Source organism: Trypanosoma brucei, chromosome 6, assembly GCF_000002445.2.
Source record: "Trypanosoma brucei brucei TREU927 chromosome 6, complete sequence".
Taxonomy (NCBI): Eukaryota; Euglenozoa; class Kinetoplastea; order Trypanosomatida; family Trypanosomatidae; genus Trypanosoma; species Trypanosoma brucei.
This window is the reverse complement of record NC_007279.1, coordinates 531897-551899: the sequence shown is the minus strand read 5'-3', so window position 1 is coordinate 551899 and position 20003 is coordinate 531897. Positions and strand designations below refer to the sequence as shown.

Below are 20003 nucleotides of genomic sequence, written 5' to 3'. Positions count from 1 at the left end.
CGTTTCCCTTTTAATTTTTTTTCTCGTCTGTTTCGTACAGCTGGGTGTGGAACATTATGATTTTTGTACCACAACATCCCTCAACACTGATGTTTGATGTGGCAGTCGGCCGTGCACGCGTTTTGGCAGTGTTTTATGCGTTTAACCCGCTTGTGAAGGAAAAAAAATAAATAAAGAAAAAGCATGAAACGGATATATAAAAAAAAAGAAAAAAGAAAAATACCGCTTTAAAAAAAGAAGGAGGGTTGCGAATTTCACTGGGAGAGGGAGAAAGGTGTTGGCGGTAGCAAAAACGAAAAAAAAAAGAAAAGAGAGGAAAAATGAGGGTCAAAAAAAATGAAACTTTTTCTTTTGATCCCCTCTGTGCTGTGTTCTTTTTTTTTTCCGCTTCGCTTTGCTTTGTTGTGTTTTTTTTTCTTTTTTCTGTACCCACTGTACGTTGCTGCTTTGTTCTTTCCTTTCTGTTGTTTTTCTCTTTTTTTTTTTCTTCTTTTCCGTTCGATTTACCTATTCGGCATCAAGTCGATATTTATGTGACGGCACCAACAGGAATCATATTAACGATAACAAAGGCGCAAACTATATATATATATATATATATATACAAATATATAAAACATAAACATCTAAAAGTATATTTTACTTCCTTTGGTCACATGGAAGGAACGGAAAAGGAAGAAAAAAAAAGAAGAGGGAAAGAGGGAAGCATATGCTAAGAAAAAAAAATGCAGAAAAATTGTGTGCCAAATAGTTTTGGTGTTTTTTGTTTTGTTTTGTTTTTTCTCCCCTTAGTGCGTATGTGACGAGCATTTGGATTTTGTTGCTCATCTGTATATATCCCTATCCCTCTCTCTCTTTTTTTTTCTCTCTCTGTGTGTGTCTCTCTGCTTTTGTGTATTCCTCTGCATGGTGAAATAAGCCCTGTGCGGTGTGCAACGGAACCTTCATTTATTACACCGTTTCCCTTTGTTTTATTCTTTTCTTCTCTGGTATTGCCCTCGTGGTCTTTTTCTTCCCTTCATACGCCTTCTAATGAACAAAATCGTATAACCGTTTGGTGCTGTAACGAACGTGCACCGTGCTCTGTAAGTAGTAGATCAAGCGTGTAGTTGTGTGGAAGTGTTGTTTTCTATTGCCACGTGAAGAAAGACTCACTGCGTAGATAATAACAACAATAATTGTATGTGTATAAATAAATATATAAATAAATATATATATATATATATATATTTTTGATATACCGACTTGCTTCCGTGTACTTGTATTTTTATTACTGCATCAGTTGTGTCGGTAATAGGAAACAAAAAAAAAGGTTTAGAAGCGATGCCGAAGGAACAACGCAGCGTTCCAATGGGCGTCATCTCTGCCGAACCATTGCAGGCGGCGGCGCGAAAGCTAAAATTCACCACAAAAGTTACAACCCTTGGCAAACCTGAGGTACGCAAGGCGACGAAGAAAAGTGCCCCAACAGGACTTAAGACTGGCGGAAGTCAGAGCGGCATGGTGTTTAATAAAGGTTTTGGTCAACACATCTTGAAGAACCCGCTCGTTATTGCTGCTATCGTGGAGAAGGCGGCGGTGAAACCAACGGATATCGTTTTGGAAATCGGTCCGGGAACTGGTAACTTAACTGAGAAATTGTTGCAAGCGGCCAAAAAGGTCATTGCGTTTGAGGTGGACCCTCGTATGGTTGCGGAACTAAACAAAAGGTTTCAAAATTCTCCTTTAGCCCCTAAGTTGCAGGTTATAAGAGGAAACTGTCTTGATCATGAATTCCCCTACTTTGACAAATGCGTAGCTAATGTACCGTATGCTATATCATCCGCATTAGTGTTCAAACTTCTTAAGCGGCCGAACTTTAAATGTGCCGTGTTGATGTTTCAGCGTGAGTTCGCCCTCCGTGTATGCGCGCAACCCGGCTCCGAGGCGTACTGCCGCCTCTCCGTTAACTCGCAGCTTTTAGCACGATGCAGCCACTTAATGAAAATTAGCAAGAACAGCTTTAACCCTCCACCCAAAGTAGAATCCAGCGTCATTCGACTTGACCCAAAGCATCCCGCCCCGAGCGTTGACTTTGAGGAGTGGGATGGACTTGTGAAACACATCTTTAATAGGAAGAACAAGAAGGTATCTTCCATCTTCCGTACAAAGAACACGGTACGCACGCTTTATGACAAGTACTGTAGCTACCAAAGAATGGAAGGGGTGAAGGATGTTAAAACTTTTGAGGAGTTTCGACAGCACCTTGAGTCAATCCTTCAAGAACCGATCTTTGATAAGCGGGCGCGAGTGCTTGATCAGGAGAGTATTATGGAATTACTCTGTTGCTTCACAAAGAATGATATCCATTTTGTGTAGTTGTAACAACGCAGCAGCAGCGGGGAGTGGAGAGACGAAAAGGACTGGACACTGTCGCCATCATACGTGGAAAAGGGAGCTTTATCCGCTATGCGGCAAAGCAGAGGGAATAAAATGACGGATAATGAAGAGGGGAAACGTTGTCAAATTTATGAGGACGGTGGTCGCGTGTACGTTCATCTTCACGACGTTGTGACGCTTCTACAAGTCAAACCTGTGAGGACTTGGTGTTACTTAGCATGCTGATATGACAAAAGTAGCACTTCTTTTTTTTCAATTTCGAGTAATATTTGGTATTAACTGTTTTTCATTGAGTACGGTAATATTTTGTATCCCAGAAACGTACGCAGGTGGGTAGGCGGTTCGCTATTCTTACCGTTGAGTAAACGGATGTGCTGATTTATTCGTTTGCTTCTTTCTCCCTCTCTTTCGTCATACGTTTCACCTACTAAACCTCTTTTCGATGTAAAGTTTGTTAGAGTGCACTTAAGCAGTGGGGCACCGATCCGTGTGTACATTTCCGAGTCGTAATGCTGCGTCGCCGGATAATGATTCCCGCGATGGCATATGCCGTGCCATCCATGCGAACACCGCAACGCCGCTTTACCGACAAAGTTGTTCTGGGCACATGCTCTGCACTCTCTACAAGCACAACCATATTGGCCATCTTCCACCTGCTTGTAACGCCTGTCAGTGGAACCATTGCGGCAGCGACTCTGTCAGCCTCAGCAGTGAGTGGTGCCCTCGTCATTCTGGAGGGCGACAGCAGCACAAGTGGCACAGCCTTCGGTGCTGTCCTCGGTGTCGTCTTCGGTGGTATTGGCGGGTATTATGCGAAGTCGTCTAAGGAACCTTGGCGCAAATGATGATAATAAGCAGGTGCAACTTTCCCATCTAACGGTAATTATATTATCAAAATGGGGCGTTTTTGTGTGATTGTGTGATTGTGTGTGTGTGTGTGTGTGTGCGTCCCTGTGCTTGGGCTTTGGGAAAGCGCTTTAGTAGTGCAAAGAAAGGGAGAAGGGTGGATATGGGGAAACACTGATATGAAGGTCTGACCCTTTGGCGCAGCGTGATCCCGCATTTGGATGCAAGAAAATTATCCGGGTAGGAACTTATCTTTGCCTTGGTAGTGTTAGTCGCTTTCGCATCTCCTTTCTCTTCATTTTTTTTTCGCCTAGGCTCCGCCTCTTATCGTTCTGAGGCACCACCACTTGTCTTCCTTTTATCTACGTCCTCATTAGGCCACCATCTCTTTTGCCTCTTGCTTACTTTCAAGGCGCTGGGATGGTTGGGCGGATACACATGCATATGGTCACGAAGAGTTGACTCTTTATTCTCTTGCGTTTCCACTGCCTTAACTTCCTTTTGCATAATTATTATTTGCTTTCGCCATCTTGCCACATACTGCCTCTGCTTAAAGTCGTCACCATTTCACCTCTGCTTCACCATCTGTGCCCCCTTTCGGTTTAAATACATAGACATCGGAGTCATTATTCCTTGCGCTGTTAGATGCTGCGTTTATCGTTGATTCGCAGAGGTTCACTGCAGCAGTCAGTTAGAAATGTAAGCCGCACACCCGCGTACTTGCGGCGTGCACCTCCAGGCCTATATATTACATGTGATTACGAGTACAAACAGCGCCATGCAACGATGCTGGTGGATGTTTCCTCGGAGAGTGAACCTCCACTCACCAACGGCGCTTACCTGCTTGCATCAAGTGGTTGTGACGACACCTCCTTCCGTGAAGCACGCAGCGTCCTATTTGCGAGCCCCGTGGCACGCAACACATCAGAGGCGGTGCATTTTGCGGATGCCGCACTGCGTACGGCGTTGTCTCGTAACGGTATGGCACTTCCACTAGATGGCATACAGACGCTTGTGATTCCAGAGTTCCATCCTCTCATTGGGCATGCCGTGAGAGAGTTGTTGTCGCGGCTACCACGGCTGAAAATTGCCTGTAATGCGCAGACTGCCGCTTTCATCTCCGATGGGGAATTTTTCAAGGGTGTGGTGAAGACGCTCCGCGAGAATGACAGGACTATCCCGCAGGAAGCCATGAGTTTTGCCAACGTCTCTCAAGAAAACCTACAGACGTTGGAAGATGGTTCGGTAATATCTACTTTGGGAGCCGGTAGGCAGCTTCAGGTTGTAACGGGGGACCTTGCTGAAACGCGGGAGCGGTGGCGTCGGGAGCGCAAGAACAAACTGAAGCATTTCGAGTCCTATGCGCTATTTGTGCAAGACCCCGCTTTCCAGGCTATGCACGTACCCAGTTCTGTCGGTGTCCATCTCTCATGGGTGCCACTTATCGTACCAGAGGTGGATTCTGCGGCGCTGTTGTTGTTACCAGACTACTTTGCGGCTCAAAAGTCTAATGGTTCTTCTCTTCTGGAAGTCTGGCGTTTGCGTGAGTCACTCCACCGCATAGTAACCGCACTCAAAAAGTTTCCGGAGACTCAACGTGTGTTAACAACAAGCTACGGAGAGATTCCAGGTGGGGCAGGCGGATATCTTGAGCAGCTGCGACAATCGGCACAGAAGCTGGAAGAGCTCCGTAGCCGGTTGGGTCACCGCCTTGCGACGGATACGGGACGGGATATGGAGAAGTGGAGTGCGCTACTGAGCGATAAGATATTTACGGAGTGCTTACTGACGACGAAAGCAGCGACAAAAACTACACCGGAAGTGTTGGATGAATATAAGGGTTGGGCCACTGCCGCCTATTGTGGAAGACTTGCACGCACGCTGGCTCACGCCGCTGCTACACTTCCGCCAGACCCTGTCGTGAAGAATACATCCCATGAGGCAACACCTCCCATGCCTTCAGGTCCGTCAAAAGTGTCTAACCACACCTCTGGTACGAAGGAGCTGAAGAAACACTTCGAGAAGCACGGCATGGCGTCGCTTTGTCCCATTTTGGATAGGGAGGATATCGACATTACGGTGTTCCTGGCCATGAATACCGAGGACTTTAAGAAAGTTTTCAGGGCTACCTTCGGTGTAGTAAGAAAGATGGAATTACTACAGCAAGAACTTAGGGCGCCACCTCAATAACGGGTTAGGGAACGGTGTGTGAAAATACAGACTTCTAAATGCTGGCGCGCTGCGTATGCAAAGGTGGCGGGTGAGGAGGCCGGGATTATCGAGATGGCGATATGTCTGTTAACACAGTGCGATTAACTAAGTCGTCAAGGTTATAATTGGCCACTGAAAAGTCGTCGACACCCCCCCCCCAACTTCCGTCGTTTCTAACTTTCTTGCACGCACACACAAAAAAAAGAAAAAGAAACGAAGATACCAGAAAAAAGCCTCTTTTCTCCACAATTCTCTGGGGTACTCGTTGAGTATTCCTTCAAAGGCTAATGAAGCGCGCAAGGAGCCCATCACCAAAGGGCCTTTCACTTGCAACCATTGCCGATTGGAAGCTCTTGCATAATTCCGTATTAGCACTCCTTCCATCCGCTGAGCAGCTGAAGCGGTCGATAACCTCACTACCAGGGGAGAATTTGTGTCTCAAAGTGGCAGCCTTTGATTTGGACGACACACTCATCATGCCAAAGACCGGGGCGGTGTTTCCTCGTGACGATCCAACTGACTGGAAGTGGCTGACACCGTTGGTTCCCACTCACCTACGCGTCTTACACGATGGAGGTTTTATGGTAGTGATTTTCAGTAACCAGGCTGGGATAGGAGGGAAGCAGTGGAACGAAAAGAAGGCGGACGTTGTGAAGCAGAAGGTGGTACGTCTAAGCAAGGGGCTCAATATTCCCTTAACAGCATTCCTTTCGACAAAAGACGATATTTGGAGGAAACCGAATGTTGGCATGTGGACTATGTTGCAAGAGCACGCGAGTGATATCCTGAAGGAAAAGGTAGTGATCGGCAGTGACACTTGCGGGTACGCGTTTTATGTCGGCGATGCCGCTGGTCGCAAGATAACAACACTTGCGGGTCGGAAGAAAGACTTCAGCTGCTCCGATCGGAAATTCGCCTATAATATCGGCATTCCATTCTTCACTCCTGAAGAGTTCTACTCATGCCCAGAGGACAAACTACTTGAAGAAAGGAAGAAGGGCAGTGATGACACGCCGTCTGTCGACGGCAAGGTGGTTTCTCACCGTCTTTTGAATGTGGCACAAGCCTCATGTACTGTGGATTGGGGAGGGGTTGGGCCAACTGAGCTTAGCAAGCTGCCAAAATCATATAGTGGTCTTACCATCCATCGCATTTTAGCCAATGGAACAAAAGACATCATAGAAGTCTCGTCGCCTGCAGCGTTCCATAGAGCTTCTCAGGAAATGATTGTGTTCGTGGGTTATCCAGGTTGTGGAAAGACGACTTTTTTTGAGCGCTTCTTCGAGCCACATGGATACGCTCACGTAAACCGTGACAAACTTCAGACGAGGGAGAAGTGTCTTGCAGAGGCAAGAAGGTGGTGGAAAGCTGGGAAGAGTGTTGTGATTGACAATACAAATCCCTCGCATGAAGATTGCAGGGTGTTCGTGGAGGTGGTTAAGCAGGATGGATCAGGAAGGTCACCGCTCCCCGTGCGGTTATTCCTTTTTCGAATATCAAAGGAAATGTCCATGCACATGTCAAACGTTCGCGCGCGGCTTGGCGTTGCCCCCAAGATTAGCCGAGTGGCCTATAACGTGTACCAGTCTAAATTTGATAGTTGGACGGCTGATTCGGTGAGGTCAATGGGAATCGAAGAATTGGTGGAAATTCCACCTGTTGCATCCTTTGATGGCCTTCCCAAAGACAGCAAGAGGGAGTTTTTCCTGCTCTCATGACGAATTAAGTTCCCACAAAGCCCATCCCGAGACAGGCGCTCGCGCCAATTCCCATCGTGTAGGAAATCACACGTAATCGGTCTGGAACCGAGGGGATTTGACATTTGGTTTATCTCCAATTTGTTTTTGGCAAGCGTTGGTCCGTCCCCCCCCCTCCGCGCCTCATTTGTTTCTACGTCCGCATCCACTTTTGGTATTCTCTTTACTCCTGCGTTTTTTGACCGTGTCTGGTTTCCCTTATTTTTCTCCGTGGGTCTTGTTTCACAACTTTCTAATACTTTTAACAGACTGCAAGTACATTCTTAAAGTTTCATATACTTACGCACATACGGTGAGGGATAAAGTCATGTCGCTGCGAGTTGGCTACATCGGGCTCGGGCTAATGGGGAAACCCATGGCGGCGAACATTCTTAAAGCCGGTTTCCCACTTGTTGTGTTTAACCGCACCAGATCGAAAGCGGCTGAGTTGGTGGCAAGTGGCGCCAAAGAGGCGGCCTCCCCTGCCGAATTGGCTGCGGTCGTCGATGTCGTCTTCACCAACTTGTCTGATTCGTCAGATGTGTATGAAGTTGTCTTCGGAAAAAACGGCGTCTACAGCGGCGTTCGTCCGGGCACCATTTTTGTTGATAACAGTACCATCAAGCCAAGCACCGCTCGGGAAATTGCGGAACGTTTGTGGAAAGAGAAACAAGTACCGTGCCTTGACGCTCCCGTTTCAGGTGGAGACATCGGTGCCCGCAACGGTACGTTGACAATTATGGTGGGTGGTGATCCCGAGGTGCTTGAGAAAGTCAGGCCAGTGCTTCAAGCGATGGGGAAGACCATCACACATATTGGAGTCTCAGGTGCTGGACAAGTGTGCAAGGCAGCAAACCAAATCATGATCGCAGCGCAGATGGTGGCAATGGGGGAAATGTTAGTCTTCGCTGAGAAATGCGGAGTGGACGGTCAGAAGGTCATCGATGCAGTGAGAGGTGGATCCGCGCAGTGCTGGGCGCTGGACGTAAAACCGCAACGTCTTTTCGTTGGTAACAGAGAACCTGGCTTTAAGGCAGCGCTCCAAACCAAAGACCTTAACATCGTAATGGATTCCGCGAGGGAATTTGGTGTGCCCATGCCAAGCACAGCTGTGAATACACAGTTGTACCAGTCGATGTTGCAACACGGCGAAGGTGATTTGGACAACTCTGCTATCATTGGCGTGTTAGAGCGCATGGCCAACTGCAAGATTAAGGAGACCAAGCCATGACAATCTCCCCAATCATCCTCAGATCGGTAACTGTTTGTCGTTTTCAACAAACGCATACGCACACGCACATGGGCATTTTTCTTCTTTTATATTATTTTAATATACGAATTGAGGGACCTGCAAGCAGGGGAGGGGGTAGTGCTAAAACGAAATTACATAATCGTTGTACTTTGGGGGGTCCAAGGGAATAAGACTAACGACGAGAACGTTTGTGTGTACGTGTGTTCCTCCTGCTTTTGTTTCACCTGGTGAACACGGTTCCAAGGGACTTTTTATTTGACGCTCCTTTTCCGTTCCCTTTATCCCCACAGCGGGCATGGCAAGTGTGTGAGTGGGGTTCTGTCGGCCCCTCTTTTACCGCCCTTCTCGCTTTTTGTAAGAAAAAGAAAACTCCCGGTATACTTCGCTTTTGCGTTGAGGTCCCCTTAACCTCCGCTTTTTTGTTCTTTATTGTCATTGATTTGTTCTTCAAATGCCTACTCATAGTGTTTTAAAGAAAATAAAGAGCCATGCCAGAGGAACTTAGGCAGTGGTTCTGGCGCGAGCTTGACACAAGCGAGTGCGCCCCTGTGAAACGCTTCTACCTTAAGCTGGAGGTTATTGAGAAAAGTGAACTAAGCCCATTTCTTCGTCTTCTTTGGATGTGTCGCATCATTGTTGCTGACAGGCGTGTGGTATGGGAGCACATATCTGAGTCATTCACTGACTCTTTTCAGAAACCGGTTGACATGTGGAACGAACAACTTGCTGTCAAGTTGCTGCGGGTTCGGCTGGAGGACAGTGTTGATGAGCCCGCTGCTACAACCTTGAGGGTTGAACTTCACAAGCACGTTACTGCTGTAGTGAAGCCGCCACCGACGCAAGCACACCCACGTGCGGAGGCAAAAAAGCAGTGTCGTGACAGTGAAGATTGCCCATATCTTATCGTACCAGCGACTGAGGGGAAGGAAGGTCTAATTGTTTGTAACGGAACACTTGAACCTTTTGGTGAACTCCTACGCGTATCGCGTAAACGTATGTTTTTTGTTGATTCTGTGAAAGTTTTTTGTGACTTGGGTCGTGTCATTCACGACTCGCCTGAACTTAGCGATATAATTGGAGGAGAGGAACAACTTCTGGTGCTAGCTCTCATCTACGAGCGCTTCGTGGCGCGCACTTCACACTGGAAGGATCTGCTTCTTTCGTGCCCGACTGATTTTCCAACGGTTCCGTCTTATTGGAACTGGAACGACTTATCTGGTCTTTATGGTTTGGATGTGTTGGATGATGTACTTGCGAAACAAGAGAGACTACGGCAATTTCACACGGAAGTTACAAGCGTTCTACCACTAATTTACGACGCACTTGAGGGCTGCTCAGGAATTGAAAGAGAGGAATTCATGGGGCACTTCACCATTGAAAACATCATGTGGGCTCGAGCGGTTTTCGACTCACGTGCTTTTAACCTTAACGTCGACGGGCGCGTCGTTCTGGCCCTAGTGCCCTGTGCAGATATGATTAACCACAGTAATCATCCTGACGTGCTAATACGGAGGGTGGAACCATGTGGAGGGGATTTTGTTATGCAAGTTGGTGCAGGTTTAACGAGAGAAGATGTGGGGCGAGAACTTGGAATGAGCTATGGCCCTTTGCAGAATTGGGAGCTGCTGCAACATTATGGGTTTGTTCTCGATGATAACGAACACGACAAATTACCGTTTCCCTTTGATGTTCACGAGGCTGATGGCGGAGAATGTGCTCGCACTTCAGCTATAGCTACTGATGCTTCTCACACCCTGGATATTGATAAGGAGTGGGATAAGCGTAGGGCCAGTTTAGTTCAAAAGTACTCGCTTCATCTCGCGGGTTCTTGTTGGATAGGTTACAGTGGTATACCGCCACCTGCCCTGATTGCATTGATGCGTATACACCTGGCACAGGCCGAGGAATTTGCGAGTTTGGAGCGCCATGGTCCCTTCACCAGAGTTAGCCACTGCACCGAACTGGAAATCATTGCGGTAATTGCTGAAACAGTCCGTTGCATAATTGAACTTCCCACAGATCCAGATGGTGATGTTGACCATGCGGAAGGCTGTGAAGGAAGCGCCGGCTCCGAAGCACTAGCGGAGGAAGTCACCGACGATATCGTCACCAACACACGTAACGTAACCCTTTGTAAAGTACTTCGTAGGGGTCTGGAGCGCATCGGTAACCGTTGTCTTGAGTGGTGCAGTGTGCGAGCCGCGGCCATCGAAACAGAGAAAGTAAAGCAAGCCGTGTGAACTGTGGCGGAATTAAAAGGGAGAAACATTATCAGGAAGGAATGAAACATTTGAGGAAAGAACGGGAGAGAGCGGCTTGCGAATGGGTGGGCGCGCCAAACTGGTTAGTGTGATGATACGTGCAATCGGCAAGTAGCGCATTAACTGCTGTTTCGTGTTGCTTTCATTTGGCTGCTTAATTATTCCTCGCCATGTATAGACTGCCGTTCGTTGGGCCTACTTGGTCAAGGCTGTTGGAGCTCATTGGTTCGTCACGTTTATTACGAAATCTGAAAGCCGCCGTCTAATGCAAGGAATCTTTGTCGTCATTTGTTATTTCTGTTCATTTATCTACCAACTTTGGTCAATGTTGACGCCTCTACCGCTTGAACTCCCTGTACATGCATTGCGAACTGTTTATCTGTGCAAGGTTGCAGTTACAGGAGAGCATTCGCTTTTGTCAAGTGTTTGCAAGTTCCATTATTCACCGTTTGTTGTTGCATCTCTCCACTGTTCTCTGTTGGTTCTTCCGCACTGCGGCGCCGTTGCTTGTTTATTTTTTATTTTTTTAAAGAGACAAAAGGGATCTGCTCGTAGGAGTGTAGTACGCATGCTTGGCACGGTTTGTCTGTGGACCTCCTACAATTCGCTGATTCCTTTTCGTTCACAATCATCCCGTAAATGCGTATGCATGGTTTGTTGCCGTTGAAATTATTATTATTCACCGAGGAAAATTCGATTATTATGACGGTTTGGGGTGCTTGCTATCTTTCACCGTAGTAGATGCTTGTTAACTTTGTTTTGGGCCTTCTCCCCCCCTTGAATTCTGCTCTTCCTCACTGTGAAGTACACTATGGACATTGATCTTTCATATGGTGACCTTGAAGCTCATTCACTTGATACGGTTGTGCCGAATCATGAAATCGTCCGAACGTTCAACGTTTCCGGCAACAGTATACCTCCCGATGTCTTTGTGGATATGGTGAGGGAACATATCGTTCGCATGAAGAAACTGGAGGAACTTGACGTCAAGAACAATCGAGTAGGCCCCCCTGGCGCGCAGTGCCTCTGCAAGGCCCTCATTCGGCATTGTCCCAAACTGCGTTACCTTGATATAAGCGAAAACAGTATCCTCGATGAATCCCTGGTGGATGTCGCATATTTACTTGACCAAGGTTGTATCGAAACACTTTTACTGGTGAACTCTCACATAACCCCGCGTGGAGTGCCAACTCTCTGTGATGGACTCCTCAACAGCAAGTGCATCACTAATTTGTCCCTTGCTTTCAATATGCTTGGTGATGCGGGAGCCTCACTCCTCGCCCGAGCACTCGGAGCTCATCCGACGCTGCGCTCGCTCGACATTAGTGACAACCGCATCGGAGATGAGGGAGCCATTGATATCGCCGATTATCTTTTTCTCTCTCCCTACTCGAGGCTAGAGAGTGTTTTTCTATCCGTCAACGTCATTGGCGACACGGGTTTCAGCGCCATCGGGGAGGCGTTGTCTCGCACTAGCAACACTCGCCTCTCACACTTAGACCTTGGATGCAATGCTAACGTCGGGCCCGAGGGAAGGTGCGCATTTATTCATTACGTGGAGCACATGCGCCATCTCTACTCGTTGGATTTGTGCTCCTCCAATCTTTCTGATGAGGATATGCAGGCGCTAGTACATGCAGTGCTTTCCCCAACGTGTGGTATCGGACTGATTGAGTGGTACAACAACCCTGACGTCCGCCTTTCAACGGAAATTGAATTGGATGCGGCACTTAAAACAAAGAGAAGCGACCGGGAGATTAGGGACATGCGCACGCGGCGGTTCTGCGTTGCTGCTGCCAGCGTCTTCAGTGTTGTTGCGTTAACCTACCTTGGCTCCGTGCTGCTTAAAAGGAGGCGGGTCGCAGCGCGCTGATTCAGACGGCGAATAGCCTCATGTTACTGCGAACCATTTTGTGCCTTACTTTCCTTCCATCACAACGCATCAGCCTGCTCTACCTGTCAACATGATTTCTCCGCCCTTTTCCCCCTTTTCATTTCTCACTTACCGAAGTGCCTAATTTGTCTTCCATCAACAGCAACAGTATTATTATTGTTATTATCATTATTAACGTGGATGGTGGTCTTCATTACTGCATTGCCTCCTCTTCATACACTCACGGCTATTTATCTTCTCATCCTTTTCATTCGGCCAGTCTCGCTTTGACTCAGGTACGTGAGTGTGAAGTAAATGAATGTGAGGAAGAACGATTATATGTATATATATATCAATGTGTACTGAGGTGTGTTTACGTGGACGGGAATAGAGAATGAAACAACTAAGGATTAAACTGCTAAACCGACTGCGTGGCGGAATGGGAGACAAAAATAAAAAATCGAAGAAGTGAAAGGTGAGGTTTCCAGAGGAAAAATAAGTGAGAGCGTAGAGTCTTTTGATTATGAAGGTGGAGAGGATTAAAACATATAACTGAAGTCGGTAATAAAAGGCGGTATGTCACGAAACGAGACCGTAGCTCGAAGTTAATCGTAAAAGTAACGTATAAAAAAAAGGAACCAACAAACGGAAGCGAAAGCGAAAGTAAGGTCATATACAATTGGACCTCTTCAAAACGAAAGAAAAAAGAATGAATTAATACGTGCTTGTATTTAATTACATTTCTACCAATCACTTAACGTAATGCACCATTCATATATATATATATATATATAATACAGAAACAGATATGTATTAAAGCGGATATTTTGTAAGCTTCAGCCACGATGAAGCGTAAAGAAACTTGCCTCAGTGGGAGAGCTATAGCTACGTTCCCGCAAACAAATATTGGGTCTCATGTGTGAGTCTGTGTTTTTATTTTTTTTACTTTTTTTACTTTTTTTTCAAAAAAAAAAAAAAGAGAGGTAGCTGGACGTAACGAATAGCAGCGTCAACGTGTAGAGGGTTGCAACTTCGTCAACAGCAGTTGTATTCAGAGGTTGGTTTCTTTATTTCTGATTTTTCTCCCTTCTCATGTACATCTTACCTTCCTACTGCTCTCCCCTTGATGTCAATCCTTCTTCTGTTCATGTAAAGAACCGAAGGAAAAGTGCCGCCACTACCTCCAAATCTATAAGACACGGCCATTTCACCACTACGGACCTAAAAGGGTAAAAAGAGAGAAGAAAAAAAAAGGAGTACTGCACCCGAGCTCCACCACCAAAAGGGGAACCTTATTATTAGACAAGGCAAGGAGGGGAAAGAAAGTAACGAGTGATTAGGTAAGGAGAAAAAGAGACACTGTTCCATGGCAGCCAGTAGAAGTGATGAACCGTTTGACCCCTTCAAGGAGTTTGGTGGCTCCCCTGCACCGGTTGCCGCACCTCCAACAGCTGCAACGCCTTTCCAACCTCCAATGGCTCAACCAACGACTGCGTCATACGGGCAAACGCCTCAACCGTACGCTCCAATGAGTCAACCAACAGCTGCAACGCCTTTCCAACCTCCAATGGCTCAACCAACAGCTGCGTCATACGGGCAGCCGCCTCAACCGTACGCTCCAATGAGTCAACCGTCACCTCAGCCATACGCTCAACCAAATCAACCGTTTGCGGGTGTCACTGGCACATATGGAGGACAACCATCAGGACCTCAGATGTCTCCGTCACCCACAGGAATGGTTCCTCCTGCCGGTGTGCCTGGTGGAACTTACGGAAGCCAATCACCACCTCCTCCCCTTCAACAGCAACAAGGGGGCGAAATCTTTGCACAACCGTCGATGAAGATTTGGACCATCGAATTCTATCAGCAGTTTTTTGATGTAACCACTGAAGTTGTGCTCAACCGCATGAGGGATTCACTTATCCCCACCATGACACCCGATTATATGAAGAATCACACATGGGTAGCAGGTACCGGATCACTTGCTGATGTGGCGACCGACGGTCAGGATACCGCAAACACCGTTAAACCTGACCTCTACGGTCCATTTTGGATTTGTACCACATTGTGGATGTTGCTCGGTATTGTGAGCAACATCATGAGCCGCATTGAATATGGTAGGAATCCCAACCATGACAAGAAGTGGACATATGATTTCACTATGGCATCCATAGCGAGTCTTGTTATTTACCTCTACTGCTTTGGCTTCAGCTGTATTCTGTGGGGTGTGATGAGGTTTAAAAGTCTACCCTTGTCACTAACAGACACACTATGTCTCTACGGTTACAGCATGTTTGTTTTTATTCCTATTACAATCCTATGTGCTATTCCTATATCATTTGTTCAGTGGTTTCTTGTACTGATGGGCGGTGGTCTTTCAACTGCGTACCTGCTCACGAATTTCGGAAAGCTGTGGAAAGCAATGCTACCCGCACAGTGGCATCTTGGGTTGTCGGGGCTGGTTGCTGTGCTTCATCTCCTTATTACATTGTCGTTCAAGTTTTACTTCCTTAACTACAGCTTTTAGGTGGTGATCGTTTCGCCATATTTACACGTTAGTCACGCCGTGTCTGCTTCCACTTGTTGCTATTGTGTTATTACTGCCACCGTCGCTATTAACGTTTTGTTATTGCTTACCTTCCAAACCGCCAAATGAACCGTTTATTAACTTCCTTTTTTTTTTTTCTTCTGCTTCTTCCTTTTGTTTTGGAGGGAGAGAGGAGGAGCGGATATGAGGTGATGATGATGAGGTGCGGGTTGGCATGGTTGGTTGTTGATATGAAAGGGAAACCAAAGGAGAAACGTGCGAGATAATTGGAAGGGAAAGGGGGGGAAAAAGGAGAAATTGATGGCTGGAAGGTAAACTGGACGAAAGGAGGGGAAGGAGAGGCGTAAGCGTTGGAGAGGAGCGAATGAAAGAAAAAGAAAAGAAAAAAAGGTTGTGTGAAAAGGACTGACTGAGAGAAGATATGGATATATGAAGGATGAAAAAGGAAGAAGTGACTAGCGATCATGTGCGCGTGAACTGAAGAGAAGAGGATAGACCCATATGGAAGGTTTTTTGAGAGGGGGAAAAGAAAAAAGAAAAACTACTGAATTTTTATTGGCGCCTTCACGAAGGAATAATGTGAAGGCAGCTACAAGGTGATTCTATCTCACCCTCTGATTGATTCTCTTCACTCACACATACCGATGCATTCCATGCCACCACACTATCCAATTTTCATGGAATTGTGACGAGTTCTGTATTGCTGTTATACCATTTTTATATTTTGTTACATTGTGCTACCTGTGGTTACTATTGTTGTTGTTGTTGTTTTCTTTTTGGTGGAACGTAAGAAACACTAATGAATATGTTGCACTATCTCAAACATACGTGATTTTCTTCCGCTTTTCATGGAACCAACTGTATATGCGATGTTTCAGGCCTTGCGCGCTGTAAGGAAACCAAAGGGCAGGAAAAGACAGAAAGGCTGTAGCATAGGTAAAATTAATTAAAAAAAAAATACTTAACCAAAAAAGAACAAAAAGGAAAATGCGGCCCGTGATTGTGATGCTTCTCCACGAAGAACAAGACACCGGCGCATATATGATAAAGTATCTCGTCACTAGAGGAATGGATTTTGTCATGTTTCGTTGCTGGGAAGAACGGGTTGCTTCGCTTGTGCCCAAAGCTGCTGGTGAGACGATTCGGTGCCTACCGGTGGCAAACAAGCCCCATCATTATGTACCGTGTCTGGTTAATTCCACAGCAGCTCCCAGCACTGAATCTGAATCATTAGTAACAACCTCAACCTCTTTAGCACCCGTATCTTCCAATGTTGCGGAGGATTGCCGCATCCGTGCCGTGGCGAGCTTTGGTGGCTCGATGAGTGTTAATGATGAATTATCCTACTTTGAATCGATTCGCTCCCTCATGCGGTCGTGCTTGGAGAAGAGGATTCCCGTCATTGGGCATTGCCTCGGAGGCCAGTTGCTTTCAAGTGCGCTGGGCGGCCGCATTGTGCTTTCAGAAAATATTGAAGTTGGTTGGTATGAAATGGTGGTGGAGGAGGCGGAGGATGTGAAGGATTGGTTCGGTGGACGGAAACGCTTCGATGCGTTTCATATTCACACGGATTCCTTCACCATCCCACAAGGTGCTCGCCGAATTGTAACCGGGGCATATTGTGCCAATCAAGCCTTTCAGGTTGGGGATCAGTTTGCTCTGGGAATGCAATTTCATCCTGAAGTGGATGAGGATAAGGTGAGAAGCCTCATTTCTTCTCAATTCCCCACATTATACACCGAAGAGGAACTTGCAGATATTCTCAGAAAAGGAGCGGAAGGTGCGAAAACGCCTGATGGGAGGCCACTTGTGTCCCCAGGTTCCATGACACGCGAGTGTATTGAAAAGTGCCTTCGTGAGGGACGTATCGAACAGAACCGTCCCATTGCAGACAGTATTTACGACACGTGGTGTTCTGGTTTCCTTTTTTAAGGTAATCGCAACAGTTTGGCGGAGGGGCGCCATAATCTTATTATGGCGCTTGAAGGGAAGGGGTTAACACGACACACGTATACGCGAGAGCTGCACGTTTATTTCGTAAAAAAAAAAAGAGTATAAGGGAATCAATGGATGTTAGAACGAAATATAGTAATTTCCAAAAAGAAAAAAAAAGAGATGGATATAATTTTCCTTTTTTTTTTAAGGGAAAGATATAAATATATATATATAAATATATATATATATATATATATACGGGGAGTGAAAGCAGAAAGATTGCGCCAAAGATATGGTATAACTTTTAACTCGCAGAAAAACAGTGAAAAAAAACAAAAAAAGAACGATAGACTAATCGATAAAAAATAAAGTAGCTTTACTTCACCACTCCATGACACTTGCGCTGAACTGTGTATTTTTTAAAGGCAAGTAATAGAGAAAAGTGGAGACATAACCGAACGGGTGTACGCGTGCTTCTGGGAAGGCGAATATTTGTGCTTGCCTTTTTTTTTGTGTGTTTTTTTATACGGTTTCCCCCCCCCCACACTTGATACTTTTCTATCGTTCAGCATCTGAATTTTTTTTTTGTCGCGTAGCATAATCGTGTCCCATCTTCTTTTTATTTTCCGACACCAAGAATAACGAAAACAAAACAAAAGGGAAATTATTCCTTATTAACCTTTCTTTTTTTTACCTATTTATATGAATATAAATTGAAATATATTGAAATATATATATATATATATATATATGCGTATTTTTTCCTCGATATTAATTTTTAAAAAATCAGTGAAAAAAAAAAAGAGGTATCTTGCACCTGTGCGCAGTAGCTGGAAGGTAAACGAACTCATTTCCGTGGGGAGTGGAGACGTTCTTCCACTTAACCCCATCAAACGATGTCGCCTTTATTTTTATTTATGCATCTCTCCATCTGACTTAATATGCATATATAAATATATGTGGCTGTGTTTATACTATTTGCATGTATTCCCTCTTTTCCCCTTTTATTTTTATTTTATTCTGCTTTGCTTTCTTTTTTCTCCGTGCTCCAACAACTTATTACCATTGGTTATGGTACGGTAAATAAATACATATATTTAATTGGTCAACTCGAAAAAAAGGAAGAAAGAAAATTATTCAGATATATCACAGAATAAAGCAGGCATCTTCTTTGTTGTTGTTGTTGTTTTTCGTTCGTTCTATCAAAAAAAAAAAAACAACAACCACACAAGCGGGAGAACAATATATATAAAGAAAAAAAAGGAAAGGGGTCCACCACAATCAAAAATAGACCGGTAAACACTTTTGTTTTTTTCTTTTTTGTTACTTCCCCCTGGTGCTGTTGGCGTATTATTACTATTATTATTATCATTATTACTACTACTATAACTATTACCATGTCTGACGAAAAAATTAACGTGCATCAATATCCATCAGAGACCGATGTGCGTGGCTTGAAAGCCCGAAACGGAGGTGCCTGTGAGGTTCCTTTTGAAGAAAATAATGAACCCATTCCCAACCGGAGTGCCAATCCACAGGAAAAGAATGAAAACGAGTTGGTGGGTGATAATGCGGACAATGAAGCACATGATGCCGTTGATGTCAACTACTGGGCTCCACGACAACTGCGTTTGGATTACCGCAACTATATGGGTGAGTTTCTTGGAACCTTCGTCCTACTTTTCATGGGTAATGGTGTAGTGGCCACAACAATTTTGGATAAGGATTTGGGATTTCTCAGCATCACGCTTGGTTGGGGAATTGCCGTTACGATGGGTCTTTATATTTCATTGGGAATATCTTGTGGTCATCTTAACCCGGCGGTTACCCTCGCCAATGCCGTTTTTGGTTGTTTCCCATGGAGGCGGGTACCCGGTTACATCGCAGCACAAATGCTCGGTGCTTTTGTTGGTGCGGCATGTGCTTATGGTGTTTATGCTGATCTTCTGAAGCAACACAGCGGTGGGTTGGTTGGTTTTGGTGATAAGGGTTTTGCCGGTATGTTCAGCACGTACCCACGCGAAGGGAATCGTCTCTTTTACTGCATCTTTTCCGAGTTTATCTGCACAGCAATTCTTCTCTTTTGCGTCGGTGGCATATTTGATCCCAATAACTCACCTGCCAAAGGACATGAACCGCTGGCAGTTGGTGCTCTTGTGTTTGCTATTGGAAACAACATTGGTTATGCATCCGGTTATGCGATTAATCCGGCTCGTGATTTTGGTCCAAGAGTTTTCTCCGCTATTCTCTTCGGTTCCGAGGTGTTTACGACGGGAAATTATTACTTTTGGGTGCCGTTGTTTATCCCCTTCTTGGGAGGCATTTTTGGCCTTTTCCTCTACAAATACTTTGTTCCCTACTAATACACGCGCAAAGGTTATAAGACGAGCAACGTAGTGAAAACAACCCCCTTTTCTCCTTCTCCCTTTTCTCCCCTTCCTCTCCAAAAAAAAAAAAGGAAAACAAAAAAAAGAAACAGAGCCAAAAAAAAAGGGGGGAAAAGAACAAGACAAAATGAAAGTAAACGAATGAAAATTGTACTGATGTTGAAGGAAGAAAAGAAGGGAAAAGGGGGAAAGGGAACCGCTTGCGGGTTGTAGCATTTAGACTTAAAGATAAGCTCTGAAGTGTAACCGTGACATTTTCTTTGCGCATTTGCATATTCAAGTGCTTGCGACTCTCGCGAGAAGCAAACAGAAAATGGAAGGGGTCCATTTAAAGGGGGGAAAAAAGGGATTTAAGAAGAGAGGGATGAAAAAAGGCAAAAACAAAAAAAAGAAACGAATGTTGGGAAGTGGAAATATCAAAACGAGTATAACGATTAACTATTATTATTATTATTAATTCTTTGTTTGTTTATCATCACTATCATGCTTACGATTATTAAAATCAGTATCATTAAGTGACATTAATAAGCGATAAAATGTACTGGACGAAGCAAATGTTCGAAACGATGTTTTTC

The 20003-nt window shown here is 45.3% G+C and overlaps 10 protein-coding genes across 10 annotated transcripts, besides 17 other annotated features; all 10 read left to right on the top strand.

Annotated features, from left to right (window-relative positions):
* Nucleotides 1-20003: part of a sequence feature (sequence corresponds to BAC RPCI93-28P18) that runs on past both edges of the window.
* Nucleotides 156-220: a sequence feature (T-rich).
* Nucleotides 372-494: a sequence feature (A-rich).
* Nucleotides 581-614: a microsatellite.
* Nucleotides 838-886: a sequence feature (GA-rich).
* Nucleotides 1182-1230: a microsatellite.
* On the top strand, nucleotides 1324-2358 carry Tb927.6.1610 (ribosomal RNA adenine dimethylase family protein, conserved; the record flags this gene model as incomplete). Its single annotated transcript, XM_840190.1, has 1 exon — nucleotides 1324-2358. The coding sequence occupies one exon, from the start codon at nucleotides 1324-1326 to the stop codon at nucleotides 2356-2358; it is 1035 nt and encodes a 344-aa protein (XP_845283.1).
* Tb927.6.1600 (hypothetical protein, conserved) lies at nucleotides 2889-3224 on the top strand (the record flags this gene model as incomplete). The annotated part of the gene is made up of 1 exon (XM_840189.1): nucleotides 2889-3224. One exon carries the CDS (start codon nucleotides 2889-2891, stop codon nucleotides 3222-3224), a length of 336 nt encoding a protein of 111 aa, XP_845282.1.
* Nucleotides 3288-3328: a microsatellite.
* Nucleotides 3871-5415, top strand: Tb927.6.1590 (hypothetical protein, conserved; the record flags this gene model as incomplete). The annotated part of the gene is made up of 1 exon (XM_840188.1): nucleotides 3871-5415. One exon carries the CDS (start codon nucleotides 3871-3873, stop codon nucleotides 5413-5415), a length of 1545 nt encoding a protein of 514 aa, XP_845281.1.
* Tb927.6.1580 (polynucleotide kinase 3'-phosphatase, putative) lies at nucleotides 5724-7154 on the top strand (the record flags this gene model as incomplete). The annotated part of the gene is made up of 1 exon (XM_840187.1): nucleotides 5724-7154. The coding sequence occupies one exon, from the start codon at nucleotides 5724-5726 to the stop codon at nucleotides 7152-7154; it is 1431 nt and encodes a 476-aa protein (XP_845280.1).
* On the top strand, nucleotides 7501-8403 carry Tb927.6.1570 (2-hydroxy-3-oxopropionate reductase, putative; the record flags this gene model as incomplete). The annotated part of the gene is made up of 1 exon (XM_840186.1): nucleotides 7501-8403. The coding sequence occupies one exon, from the start codon at nucleotides 7501-7503 to the stop codon at nucleotides 8401-8403; it is 903 nt and encodes a 300-aa protein (XP_845279.1).
* On the top strand, nucleotides 8913-10664 carry Tb927.6.1560 (hypothetical protein, conserved; the record flags this gene model as incomplete). The annotated part of the gene is made up of 1 exon (XM_840185.1): nucleotides 8913-10664. One exon carries the CDS (start codon nucleotides 8913-8915, stop codon nucleotides 10662-10664), a length of 1752 nt encoding a protein of 583 aa, XP_845278.1.
* Nucleotides 11196-11216: a sequence feature (AT_rich).
* On the top strand, nucleotides 11497-12558 carry Tb927.6.1550 (hypothetical protein, conserved; the record flags this gene model as incomplete). Its single annotated transcript, XM_840184.1, has 1 exon — nucleotides 11497-12558. One exon carries the CDS (start codon nucleotides 11497-11499, stop codon nucleotides 12556-12558), a length of 1062 nt encoding a protein of 353 aa, XP_845277.1.
* Nucleotides 12728-12753: a microsatellite.
* Nucleotides 13332-13352: a microsatellite.
* Nucleotides 13489-13536: a sequence feature (AT_rich).
* On the top strand, nucleotides 13925-15085 carry Tb927.6.1540 (hypothetical protein, conserved; the record flags this gene model as incomplete). Its single annotated transcript, XM_840183.1, has 1 exon — nucleotides 13925-15085. One exon carries the CDS (start codon nucleotides 13925-13927, stop codon nucleotides 15083-15085), a length of 1161 nt encoding a protein of 386 aa, XP_845276.1.
* Nucleotides 16044-16066: a sequence feature (AT_rich).
* Nucleotides 16094-17038, top strand: Tb927.6.1530 (hypothetical protein, conserved; the record flags this gene model as incomplete). The annotated part of the gene is made up of 1 exon (XM_840182.1): nucleotides 16094-17038. The coding sequence occupies one exon, from the start codon at nucleotides 16094-16096 to the stop codon at nucleotides 17036-17038; it is 945 nt and encodes a 314-aa protein (XP_845275.1).
* Nucleotides 17257-17299: a microsatellite.
* Nucleotides 17770-17793: a microsatellite.
* Nucleotides 18390-18436: a microsatellite.
* Tb927.6.1520 (aquaporin 3, putative) lies at nucleotides 18439-19404 on the top strand (the record flags this gene model as incomplete). The annotated part of the gene is made up of 1 exon (XM_840181.1): nucleotides 18439-19404. One exon carries the CDS (start codon nucleotides 18439-18441, stop codon nucleotides 19402-19404), a length of 966 nt encoding a protein of 321 aa, XP_845274.1.
* Nucleotides 19487-19533: a sequence feature (T-rich).
* Nucleotides 19866-19942: a microsatellite.